This window comes from Pollicipes pollicipes, unplaced genomic scaffold, assembly GCF_011947565.3.
Source record: "Pollicipes pollicipes isolate AB1234 unplaced genomic scaffold, Ppol_2.1 Scaffold_6138;HRSCAF=7277_pilon_pilon_pilon, whole genome shotgun sequence".
NCBI lineage: Eukaryota > Metazoa > Arthropoda > Thecostraca > Pollicipedomorpha > Pollicipedidae > Pollicipes > Pollicipes pollicipes.
The window spans coordinates 6,514,649-6,527,660 of NW_023596818.1; the positions used below are offsets into that span (position 1 = coordinate 6,514,649).

At 55.8% G+C, this 13,012-nt stretch overlaps 1 protein-coding gene across 1 annotated transcript; it reads left to right on the plus strand.

Moving 5' to 3' along the window:
- Positions 1–2,317: 2,317 nt before the first annotated feature.
- LOC119106123 (ATP-dependent DNA helicase DDX11-like) lies at positions 2,318–12,297 on the plus strand. Its single transcript, XM_037229722.1, has 14 exons — positions 2,318–2,323; positions 4,163–4,348; positions 4,788–4,954; positions 5,369–5,501; positions 5,861–5,962; positions 6,463–6,615; positions 7,206–7,329; positions 7,785–7,927; positions 8,780–8,828; positions 9,201–9,393; positions 9,942–10,152; positions 10,660–10,809; positions 11,466–11,586; positions 12,149–12,297. Exons 1-14 carry the CDS (start codon positions 2,318–2,320, stop codon positions 12,295–12,297), a joined length of 1,887 nt encoding a protein of 628 aa, XP_037085617.1.
- Positions 12,298–13,012: the final 715 nt, after the last annotated feature.

Below are 13,012 nucleotides of genomic sequence, written 5' to 3' on the forward strand. Positions count from 1 at the left end.
CGTATTTGTACAATGCCTCAGGGCGGCACTGATTGCTGTCGTTTTCGACCCATATCCTCTGTTAGTTGTGCTGTTCGCCGGTTGCCGAGTGCTGTCGCGTGGTGCCGATAATCCGCCTCGTTTCTCAAGGCCGGTCGGCCGGGCCTTTGTTGTCGATCTTCACCATAATGATTGCCTGGGAACGGGGCAGCAGCAATGTTGTGCGCACGTCATCCAATCGCAATACAACCGCAAAGAACATTTGTCTGAGCAGATTGACGTTCGGTGAAGCGTTACTGGCGAGGTCGAAGTTTTTTTCCCCATAATAACTCACCAGTTTTTAATCATCCTAAAAGCGTGCTGAAAAAGCTTGGGGGTTAATGTTAGGTATATGGTTTTGTTATCAGTTCAAGCAGTTGGAGATTACCCCCCCCCCCCCCCACACGCCAACTCAGGCTAGAGTCCTCTAAGCTTTGAGAGGAAAGTAGTTCAAATCCAGAAGAAGCCGTTTTTGGGCAGATCTCGGATTTAGGTTTCATAATTTTTGGCAGCTCAATCCCCCCCCCCCACTCTCACTAAGCGGAGCAGCGCCCCTGGGTAACGAATTAGTGTGGGTCGTATGCTGTCACCAATATCTTGTTTCGGACGAGCATGCCATATCAATTCCGCGTTTCACATCTATTTTTGCCAACAGTTCCCATATCTTTTGGGGGGCAATAGCCTCCAGCCCCGAATTTACATCTACCGAATGAAGCGATACACTAACTTTCAGTCGAGCATTGAAATTGGAGAACTACGTACGAAACACAAACAATACGTACGAAAAACGCGTATCAGCCGCTATGCCAGGGAAATTCTCAAACCAGATTGGGAAGGGTTTGCTTCTCTCTTCTCTAGATCTTGTTTCCATTTCTCAAAAAACCATGGGCCCGCCTAGATGTCCTTGATGTTGCTGCATTATTTCTGCGACTGGCGCGGTCACAATTCTCATTAGTGCATGAGGCACTTGGCGTAAGGAGCGACCTATCCTTGCACAGCAGACAATATCTCATCAGATTTTGTTTTGTGTTTGGGGATTTCAGATGACTTTCTGATTCCTTGCTTTGCCGTTGCCCGAGAGCAGATAACCAGCAGGTAAGGAGCAAGTAACCTTATACGTTATTGTAACGGTTTTTCCCAGATATTGCCGTTCTCGGCACCAAATTGTGCGAGGCGGTCGGGGTTCGTATGTGTAAAGGGGTGCTCATCTCGAATACTGCGCGCCCGGGCTTTGAGGCCTCATACTCTCATTTTATCGCAGTTTTGTTTTTAATTGAAGCGAAGCCGAAGCGAAGCACTAAACGGCCGACCAAACCTGCCGACAACCCAAGCTCCGAGCCTTTCATTCGATGTCGCTTGTTCGGTACTCTCTCCTCTCTAGAATATGGTGACCTTGGGTCACGTCAAAAGCGTCCAACACCGCCAGAATTGGCTGCGGACAACCCAATGCTCCGCACCTATGGGATCCATCAGCATGAAAGCAATGGATATGCCATAGTCGATATCTTAACGTATTTGGCACATCGATTGCTGAAGGGTTCATACGGATCGGTCCCACAGGCTTGTAGCATGGGTTCGACTGCAGCCAAATTTGGTGGTTTTGGGAATTTTAGGTGAACTTTGACTAGACTAAGATACCATATACTGAAAGGATAGGATGTCGGCTATGGCACATCGATTGGTGGGTGTTCTATGTTGATCGGTGCCGTGGGTTTAGAGCGCAGGAATGTTTACGCCCTTACTTTTCCGGTTTTTTGTATTTTTGGTGACCTCTCAGCTGACCCAAGATCACCATATTCTGGAGAGGCAAGATTATTGTCCAATGGCCTCAAATGGCGAAGGTTTAGCGTCGATCGGAGCCAAAAACTCAGGTACGGCGTTGTCAACATATTTGGCCTGCCTTTTTGTCCCGAAGCCGAAGCTTGCGGAAGTTGGTTCGCGCGGTAGTTGCAAATCTGGTGGCGGGAAACGAGCTGATTCGTGAGGACAGTATTCCGCTAGGGTAGTGCTGCTACACGGGTGTTCGCGCAGCCAAGTCCAAACCACAGAACCGCTGAAAAGGTTTCTTTAAACGGCAATCGAAAGCCAGAATGCAATCGCATGAGCCGTTCTGGGATTGGTGATATCTGGCCACCACATGTTCCATGATGTTCGCTTGTGTTTCCTGCGATGTTTTTAAGTGGAACTTTTTTGAGATGAATGCTAGTTGTGTTGCATTCATGTCATTCTTAAAAATAAAAGGTTTTTAGAAAACCCTCATTTGTGCAGCATTTCATACTTGATTTATGTCATGTGTAACATGCTGGTAATGGACTAGATTAGGTGGCACATATCTCACCTCTCATAGTGAGTTCTTTAAAGGTGATAAAGGTGCAAGATGAATGAATGCAATTGTATCAGCTAAACCTCACAAATAAGCTATGCCATGTTGTCATCAGTACATATAACATACATTTATTAATTCTGTTAACACCTTCATATTCCTCTAAGAGTACCTTATTGCAATGATATGACACAATCACAGCAGCCGAAGTCAAACTATGCTGTAGATTGATCCGAAGGTATCCGTGCCAGCTGTAGTCTGGCAAGTGGATCACAAAATTTATGTTAAAACAAAAAATCAACTGTGTCTGCCTCCTTAAGTACTTAGCTGGCAGGTACTGAGACATTTATGAAAAGCTTTTTGGGGCAAGCAAAGTACTTAATATTAGTACCTTCTGTTGAAAGTGTGTTATACAAATGCTAGTCTTATATGCCAAGACTTCTTATTCTCATGCTGCTTGTATCAGTTTCCCACACTGTCCACAAATGATATTTATAAGAATGGCATGGATGCATCTGATGTAAAGCCCAATGCCTAAAAATGTAAATCAAAACTTCAAAGGTTTTCTTTATGATGATTGCAACTTAATATGAGATGAATTTGCCTGCTTGGAAAAGCACAAGGCTTATGCCTGTATGAAATGAACATTTCAGATATCAACTCAGAATATTCTTCAGTGCAAGAAATGGAGCCACCTGAGATATTTGAATTTCCATTTCCACCATACAAGGCTCAAGAAGAGTTTATGAAAACATTATACTGGGCCTTGGAGGAGAAAAAGCATGGAATTTTTGAAAGCCCTACAGGCACTGTAAGTTTGCATTCTCTGGCATAATTTGCACATAGTGATACTTTTGTGCTGTAAGGCATCATGTTGTGCAGTACCATTTGCATCTAAGCTCATAATGACCAATTTAGTATATTTATCTCAGATGCATCTGTCTTCATCCAGAACCAGCATCAGGCAGCTTGAATGCAGAAAAAGTTGATGCAGTTTTTGCACATGTTATTGAAGCTGATCTTTCCATCTCCTGATAAGTATAGCAAGACCCTGGTCTGGCCTCCACTCCATCAATCACTACTCCTTTGCTTCCCCAGTATTCCAGCCATAGACCCAAGTCTGGCAGCACCACATCCCACTACGTCAACTCAGCTTGACCCTCCCCTCTCCCCAGGGCAAGTCCCTGGCGCTGATCTGCGGCGCCGTGCGCTGGCTGCGCGACCACGAGGCGCGCGAGCAGGCTGCTGCCGAGGCGGCTGTGGAGGAGCTGCGCGCGCCGCCGCCGGCCGCTGCGCCCGCCGCCCAGCCCGGCGACTGGCTGGCTGACCAGGCGGCTGACCGCCAGCGCCGCCAGCAGCTGCAGCTGGCCGAGCGGCGGCTGGCGGCGCTGCGACGCGCGCGCGCCCGCGTCACGCTCCGGCCCGGCCGCCGGCCGCCTGCGCAGGTGAGGCAGGCGGGGGAGGGGCAGGACGGAGCGGCCAGAGGTGTCATTTTTGATGTTTCGTCGTTGATGTGGTAATGTGGCAAGCATTATTTGCTTAAAGCAACAAAACCCAGGAAAAATAGTCTTCCAGTTTCCAAGTCATACTGAGGCTGAGGTTTGGTGCTGTTTCAGGTGTATGCTTAGGGCATTGCGGACATCAATTGACCAGCTCCCGAAAGAACCACGCTGTGTAACGACGGCATATCCTGGCTTAAGACTGCATGTCGTCCGCTTGGGTTCGGGTGAGGCTCTCACGCCTCTGACTTCCCCCGCAGAGTACCGAGCTGAGCCCGCTTGGGTTCGGGTGAGGCTCTCACGCCTCTGACTTCCCCCGCAGAGTACCGAGCTGAGCCGCCAGGAGGCCGAGTTCCGCGAGCTGTTTGGCGACGTCATCGAGCCGGAATCGTCGTCGGCGCCGCAGGGAGACGACGCGGACCTGATTGCTGACTTCCACAGCGACGAGGAGGCTGGGTCCTCGGACGAGGGCGGCGACGGTGACGAGGAGGCGTACCACGGCACGCAGGTGCGGCACGTCGCCGTTCGGGAGCCCCATCGGGCCAGTCGAGCGTGTGCGTGTCTGCTGACATGTTTGTTGCAAGCTCCGCGCTACTTTGATGCCCTCGTTGATGCCCTCGTTGATGCCTTTTTGATGCCCTCGTGTTGTTCGCCCTCGCAGTCGGTACGGAAGCCCACACGTCCCAGCGTCGGTAGCTGTTTCCAAGCTTACTGTTCCATACAGTGTGATATCTTGCAATTCAGCAATCACTGAATGGTATAAACTGCTCAATGCTACATCATGATATGTCAGGCAATGGTGTTGTTCAGTTCAGTCATCTCGGCATCCTTGGTAATGCAGTTTGTCATGCTGGAATGTTTGGTATTACCATGCGCAAGCCATCTGTAAGAATGCTCGCCACAGTCCTGCGTTGGGCGTGGTCGGTGACGGACGTCATCGATTCCAGATCATCTACACGAGCCGCACGCACTCGCAGTTGAGCCAGTTTGTGGGCGAGGTGCGCCGCTCGCCTCACGCCGGGCACGTCCGCGTGGCGGCGCTGGCGTCGCGTCCGCAGCTCTGCATCAACGACGCGGTGCGCCGGCTCGGCAGCCTCGGCCTCGTCAACCAGGCGTGAGTGGGGTGGAGGTGGCGGCCCGAGGTCCGAGGTCCGTGGTTGCTCGCCGCTGTGGCGTAGTTGGTGTGTTTTTGGTGTGAGGTCCATGGATTCTGGGTGGTTGTACGCGGAGTAGGGGGAGAAGGGTGGGTGATCTGGAGATGTCGGAAGGCTGGGAACAAAGACAGGGAACTCCCTGCTGCGGGTTCAGAAAAGAAGATAAATGCTGGATACTTTTGGTGGGACGCCACAAAATACTGGCAGTTAGGCTTGTGCGTACCTATCACGTTTGTTTAATCACCCTACACGCAAATGAAGTTGTGTTTGTGTGCCATGTGTCGTGAGGTTGCACAAAGGAATAATACATCGGCTCTGTAAATATTGCACTCTCGGAGGGACCCGTGCGTCTTACTCCGTATGTCTGTCTCCAGCTGTTTGGATATGCAGCAGAAATCCACCAGCAAGACCACCAAAGTTTCGAAGGAGGACGGCCGCTCCCAGAAGAAGCAAAAGGCGACGGGAGCGTGCCCCTATAAACGGCGCGTGGACGACCTGGCGACGGAGGTGAGAGCCCCGGGGCGTGCCTGGAGCTTCGGTCAGCTGTGTTGTCATGCTGTAGCCGCAACCAGATCTGCCATGTTCACCAGACTGCACGCCGACGTCGTTGGCCGGTGATGCCGTTCGATCTCGCCAGGGGACCGTCACCTTAGCTGTCCGTGGTGGCCATCCCTGCCGTCGGACTCTGGCAGGGTGATGACTGCCGTCATTCCGTCAGAAGTCCGTCATCTGGACAGTCCATGGTGGCCGTCCCTTCCGTCTGATTCTGTCGGAGGTTTGTCATCTTACTATCCTTGGTGGTCATCCCTGCCGTCATGTTGCCAGAGGTCCGCATCTTAACTGTCCGCGATGGCCACTGCCGTTAGATTCTGTCAGAGGTCCGCGACATTGAGCAGCTTGTGAAGGAGGGTCGCCGTCGAAAGGCGTGCCCCTACTACGCCAGCCGTCGAGCGGTCAGGGACGCCCAGGTCAGTGGTGGTCATCTCCACTCCCTCGTGTCGCCCCGCGCTCCCGGCAAAGGCGCTGTGTGTGAGCGGTCGATCATACGTGCTGCGTGAGCGCTATGTGGTCGGATTAGTTGGCGAGCGGACGGCTGTTCGGGTGTCGGTAGTGTAGCGGTTAACGCGTCTGCGTTAACCATTGCGTCTGGGAAACCAGAGGAACGGGGTTCGATTCCCCGCGGTGCCCGCCCTTCCTGCCAGGGTGAGCGGCAGGCGACGCCAAATAGCCTCAGCAGCTGACTGCGTCGTAAATCTCCAATGACGCATGGACGGACGGCTGATCGCTTCAGAGCCTTCCTGTCTGACCATCTGGCGAGAGAGATGCGCCATTCTGTCGGTCCTTGGGGGTTGGTTAGAGGTCGCGCGCGTAGCTACCTGAGTCTGTCCGATCACCGCGACCTAGAGTGGAGCGGGCAGCGACCGTGGCCTCTCCTGCCTGCTTCCGACCAGCCCCTCCCCCGCCGCAGCTGGTCGTGGTGCCCTACAACAACCTACTGCACAGCGGCACGCGCGCCGCCAGCGGCCTGCGGCTCGCCGGCAGCGTGGTGATCGTGGACGAGGCGCACAACCTGCTGGAGACCATCAGCAGCATCCACTCCTGCCAGCTGGCACGGCGTCAGGTGAGCGCGCTCAGCGCCGCTGACCGGATGGCGGGGACAGTCAGTTCCGCTGCGAGGGCGGCGTGAAGGCCAGCTGACGCGGCGTCAGGTGAGCGCGCTCAGCGTCCCTGATGCGGCGTCAGATGCGGCACCACGCCCCGTGGGATCTAGTTCGACAGCTGTGCGAGGCTGAGGCGTCACGACTGAGGTGTCCACGGGGCCGCCCACAGCCGTCCGCCGAGTAGCCGGCGGCTGGCGGCCGTCATCGGCCAGTGTCAGCTGTCACCAGGCCGGAGCTCGCACGTCTGCACGACCGTCCACGTACGCGCTCCGTGTCAGGCCAGAGTTACCGCTTGACAAACTGACCACCAAACTCCGCGTTTATGTTAAACAGGTTGTCGGCTACGGATAGATCAATGAAGAACGCGACGATTTTCAGGAGACTGCATCGTAACCGAATATCAACACATTGGGACGAAACATCGCAGCATACGAAGTCTCCATATTTGCACACATATTTTCATGTAAGAAATATGCGTTTGGTGTACGACTCCTGATTTTATAACATACAGTCACCTCTCCGGATGACACACCTATTAATGTCGTGTCAGGTGGCGGACGCGTGTGACCAGCTCCTCCACTACATAGACACCTATAAGAGCAGGTTCTCGCCGAAGAACCTGCTCTACCTACGCCAGCTGCTGCACGTCCATAAGGGCATACTGAAGCTCGTCGGTAGGTTGGTTTGGCTACAAGTTGGAATGTGTCATGTTCATGTGATGATATGTTGAGTCAGTTAATAATGCCGTGTTGTGCCATGATAGTGTGAAATGCCGTGTTGATATTCTATCACAGTCTTTCTTCGGCCATTGCGAAAACGATTAGAGCGCGTAGTTTTTCTTTCCTCTGCGATTATTGTCCTGCGCCTGATCGTGTTACCGGCATCGTCTGGCGTCTGTTAAGTGCTACACGACCAAGCGATGGATGTGCGTATTATTCCAAACCTTCAGGGTGATGACCGTCATCCCGTCCATAATTCCTATCCACTTTTTGTCCGAACACACCCAAACTATCATGATAATCAAATTTCATCATCTGTATGGCTCGACGCCTTCCAGTTGCGTGCGGGTGCGTTCGTGTTAATTACCACCACTGAACAGCACCTCCTCCCCCTTCGCCACACCCTTCAGACGGCACCGGCAAGGCACCGCCGGCCGCAGCCGAGGAGACACGCGTCCTCCAGCTGAACGACTTCCTCTGCGGCGCCGGCATCGACAACCTGAACCTGCGGAAGCTGCAGCTGTTCGCCGAGAAGAGCCGGCTCGTGCAGAAGGTCGGTGTCGGCTGATGGCTGCGGCTGCTTGCGAGAACGTTTGAGACCAGGCTGGCAGAGATGGCGAAAACAGCGTGTCGCCTGGCCTGCGATGCTGCCACTAAGAAAGCCGGCGGAGAGACCGTTGTGGCGCTGTGTTCTGGATGAGACGAACTGTGAGTCGGGTTGCCTATCATCGTGTTGACTGCCAGCAACCTTCACACTGTCATACTGACCGCCGATACGCCGACCATACACTGCCCCGTCGGTCCCAGGTTAGGGCGCCCCGGCTGGAATGACTGGGACTGTCTTGGCTCGCCCTCAATCGACTGACGGAGGGTGATAGCTGTGATCCGTTCTGACCGGCCTGGTCTGCCGCGGCCGGTCGCTCACCGACCATTAACGCCCGCCCGCTCGCCGATCCTTAACGCCCGCCCGCTCATGGACCGTTAACGCCCGCCCGCTCACCGACGGCTAATGCCCGCCCGCTTGCCGACCGTTAACGCCCACCCCGCTGACCAACCGTTAACGTCCGCCCGTTCACCGTCCGTTAACCCACTCTCACCGACCGTTAACGTCCGCCCGCTCATCGACCGCTAATGCCCGCCCGCTTGCCGACCGTTAACGCCCGCCCCGCTGACCAACCGTTAACGTCCGCCCGTTCACCGTCCGTTAACCCACTCTCACCGACCGTTAACGCCTGCCCGGTTACCGACTGTTAACGCCCGTCCGCTCACCGACCGTTAACGCCCGTCCGCTCACCGACCGTTAACGTCCGCTCATGCTCGCCGCGCCGGCCGACAGTTGCGGGGCTGCTGGAAGCGGCGGCAGGTGACGCCGACGGCGCCGGCCGCCCGCTCGGCCGTGTCGCAGTTCCTGCGGGAGCTGCAGCAGCCGGCCGCCGCCCCGCCCGCCGCCCCAGGTAACCTGGGAGGGCGCGGTGAGCCGCCGTGCAGACACCACCCTGGCTCCCACGCCATGGGAATGGGTGGGGTGTGAAGCGCAGACCTGACGGGTCTGTTGGTTTGAGGTGGTACGTTGAATACTGCTAATGCGGGTATGTACCGTGATCTAGTATTTTCTTATAGTGTCAAAGCTACGCTTGGTCCCACGCTTTCTTGACAGATTGAGCTTGTCGAGCATAACATGTTATGCACCCCATGTATTGCGTCCACAGGTGATGTGTTACTGGTCTGTCACCCAGCGCAACCACATGTGGAACAGACACCCACTCTTTAAACTGTATAATCCAGTGGGTTTTAGCTGTCCGTTTGAATTGTCTGGTGCATTTCAGTGGGGCCTGCGGAGACCGAGTCTCGTTCCTCGGATATGCCGCTGATGGCCACGCTTCAACTGATCAACGCCCTCTCGGAGCCCGACCGGGACTGTCGGCTTCTGATTACCACCGCCAGGGCGGAGCCACCATCGATCAAGTACCTGGCGCTGAACGCGGCTGCCCAGTTTCAGAGCATCGTCAGAGAGGCGCGGTGAGTGTTGCATGTGGTTTGAAGTTCTACATACACAACGCAAATGATGTTCTTGGATGGAAATGTGAAAGAGGGTATTAAGGTCCGAGTTGCTGGTTGTCCCGATCACTTGGTGTCTAGAGTTCCTAGTTAACCTCGTCGTAGTGTCCAAGTTCCCCTGCGCCAGAATTTTCCGTACTTCCTGACGTAATGTTGTGATCTCCTCGTGGTGTCAGAATAGTCCGTTTATGCCATCGTAAGTGTTCGGTGTTCCCTTATCTGAAATCCGCTGGCTTCATGTGGCGGAGTTTCCCGTGCGTCCCATTGTCAAAGTTCCCATCTTTCCCGCCATCGAAGTTCACCGGGGATCCCATCGTCTGCTATCGTGCTTTTGCCAGCATCGGAGCCTCCGTTGCTGCCTGTGTCGGAGTCCCTGTGTGCCCGGTGTCAGAGCTCCTACACCAGGCCGCTACCGTGGTGAGCAGCCCGTCTGCCCCCCCCCCCCCCCCCCGCGGCGCGGCGGCCGTGATCAGCTCGGCTCCCCCTTTGGTGACGCTCCCTCCCCTCAGCGCGGTGATCCTGGCCGGCGGCACCATGCAGCCGGTGTCGGAGTTCCGCGACCAGCTGCTGGTGGCGGCTGGCGCCGCTCCCGAGCGCGTCACAGTCTTCTCCTGCGGACACGTGGTGCCGGCCGACCAGCTGCTAACGCTGTCGCTGGCGGCCGGCCCGTCCGGTGCCGAGTTGCTCTTCAGCTACCAGAGCCGCGCGCAGCGCACCACGGTCAGAACGCGCCGGCGTGCAGACGATGCCCCGACCGTCTGCGGCCGCGGGCTCGCTGAAGCCGGCCACAGACGTGCAGAGGTGGTGGCTTAGCTTGACCTCTGGATGACGGTTAAGACTGGACGTTTTATGTTTGCTGTGTTGTTCTGGTGTCGTGTCAGTGTGGGAGTGACCGTGTCTTTTCACCTCATTGAGTGGTGAACGACCGCGTGGCATCCCGAGACGCGGTGTAAGACCGGTTGTGACGACACGTTTATCGCTGGATTGTTTGACGTCGCCGGCCGCGTCGGCGACCTACTGACGGCATCTCGCAGCTGTTCTGAGCCGACGAAGCATTAGCAGCCGAGATCGCGCGTAGTTCGGGCAGCATCACAAGCCGTGCGCATAGGACGATGAAGCTGCCGTTACCTCTGCAGGGCTCCACACCTGGCCGGGGGCCGCCCTCTGGAGCCAAGCCCGTATCGGCCGCTGGCTGACCTGCGCCATGCCCATCGTCTGTGCCGGCAGCTGGACGAGCTGGGCCGCGTCCTGCTGAACCTCTGCAAGCTTATCCCGGCCGGCATCGTCTGCTTCCTGCCGTCCTACGACTACGCCGCCGCCGCGCTCGCCCACTTCGCTTCCACCGGCGTCATGGACAAGATCTCTGCCAGGAAACAGGTACTGCTGCAGAACATGGGTATTGCTTCGTGCGCCATAGTTAGGGCGTACTGGCACAAGGCTGCTGGTTTGCTGCGATGGTGTCGTTTTGGGCTTGATGTCTGCGATGCGTTTTACCGAATAATTGGATTATCCTGTTGCGCTGTCTTGTGAGGACCATCGTGGATGGAGCACAGTCGTACATCTTTTTAGTAGATCGGGGCAGTATGGCTAGACCCCGGGATCCATCCGCCCCGGCCTCGTGTCGCCAGATCCGCTTTTGTACTGTTGTGTGTCAGGCTTGGGTTCATTGTATTGCCGGACTGACTCGGCCCCTCTTGACTTGCTCGTGCTGTTTGTTGCATCCAGCTGCTGCTGCGTGGTACGTTCTGCCTGACCTGACTTGCGACCTGTGGAGTCCTCCCTGATCCTCGCCAGTGTATTCGTTCAGACGTCTTGACCTGACGTGACCTGACCTGACCTGACCTGACCCGTCACGGCAGGTGTCCTGTGAGCATCGCCAGTCTAGCCTGTTGGACGTGTTGACTTGACTTGACTTGACCTGACCTGACCTGACCTGACACGACCCGACTCGGCACCGGCAGGTGTTCCGTGAACCTCGCCAGTCCATCTGATCAGACGTATTGACCTGACCTGACCTGACCCGTTACCGGCAGGTGTTCCGCGAGCCTCGCCAGTCGAGCCGGTCGGACGCCGTGCTGACCGAGTACACCCAGGCCGTGAGGTCCGGCCAGCGGCCGCCGGTCGTCACAGGGGCCATTCTCTTCTGCGTCGTCGGTGAGAGCACGGCGCCATGTCGCGCGGGTCGTCCCCTGCAGCGTTGGAAACGCCGCAAGGTCGTGGGGTAGCGCCGCAAGATGGCGGGATCCTGCGCGAAATGATGTGTACTTGCCGTCCTTCGTGCGCCCGGGATGGCGCTTACAACCAGCTGCTTAAGTTGCCTCCGGCACCACTGGTGTTCTTTTGCGCATATCGCAGCAGGCTTTATGAAAAAAGAGTTAGTTGTTTTAATGTGTCAAGTTGTAGTGACAATGGAAGCTTTGCTTCCCACTGATGGTAAAGATGCTGAACGTGTCTCCATCACGCCAGCGTCCTGTGCGCACGACCGCGTGCCGTACGGCCCAGTCATGTACTTCGAGGTATGCTGCGTGCTCAGATAAGCGTCCGTCGACAGTAACTTCTATTGACGCTAGTGTGAGCTGCTGTAAAAACAACGCGTTCATCGAGGAGCCTGGGGCACGCCCCTTTGTGGGTCCGTCGTCCACAAGACGTACGTGCCGCCTCGCTGTATCGTGCCCCAGTGCTCCGCCGTGTGCTCTAGTGCTCCGCTGTGTTCCAGGCGGCAAGATGAGCGAGGGCATCAACTTCAGTGACGATCTGGGCCGCTGTGTGGTGGTGGTCGGCCTCCCATACCCCAACGCCAAGTCGCCCGAGCTGATGGAGAAGAGGAGGTTCCTGGACGCCAACATGGTACGTGGGCTGACTTAGTGGCCTCGGTCTGCGTCTTTCACTGGTTTCTTGACACCAGTGATTGAAACGAGCATTGAAGTCAATCAGATCTGCCGCGTTGTTAATTGCGGCTATTGTGCGAGTGGTCCACCCGGCGTAAACCTCGCCAACCTGGCGTTCTCCGTCGGTTGACATGCGTGTCAATGGCGTCGTCTTAATGTACGCTTGATCCACACATGAATGATCACTGAAAAGATGCGCAATGCACGTGCATGAATATAGCTGCGAGGTTGCGTTTAGCTTTGGTGCTACTTAGCCCGCGCACGTTTTTTATGCGTGATGCAGCTGAACCATGCAAATTCGAGACCCGTGACCATTCCGCTCATCCATCCATGCCGTACCATTACGCACCATTACGCACCATTACACACATTACGCACCAGCCGGTGTAAGGCTCCGCTCTGCCGTGCCGCCCAGCTCGGGCGGCTCCGAGTATGGTGAGGGTTTGTTCGGGCGCCGAGTCAGCCAGCACTGACAGAGGCAGTCGGAGGACAGGGTCCAGGCAGAGACTGAACGAGGACGGTGTGTAATGCTGCCTGCCTCGGCTTCAGCAGCGGTCGGAGGACTGTGTGTAATGCTGCCTGCCTCGGCTTCAGCAGCGGTCAGAGGACGGGCGCGTAATGCTGCCTGCCTCGGCTTCAGCAGCGGTCAGAGGACTGTGTGTAATGCTGCCTGCCTCGGCTTCAGCAGCGGT

Bases quoted from the DNA above. Each gene is read 5' to 3' on its own strand.
- LOC119106123 (XM_037229722.1), top strand. The intron at 4,955-5,368 runs GTGAGTGGGGTG...GTCTGTCTCCAG, and splicing joins CTCGGCCTCGTCAACCAGGC to CTGTTTGGATATGCAGCAGA. The intron at 9,394-9,941 runs GTGAGTGTTGCA...CCCTCCCCTCAG, and splicing joins AGCATCGTCAGAGAGGCGCG to CGCGGTGATCCTGGCCGGCG.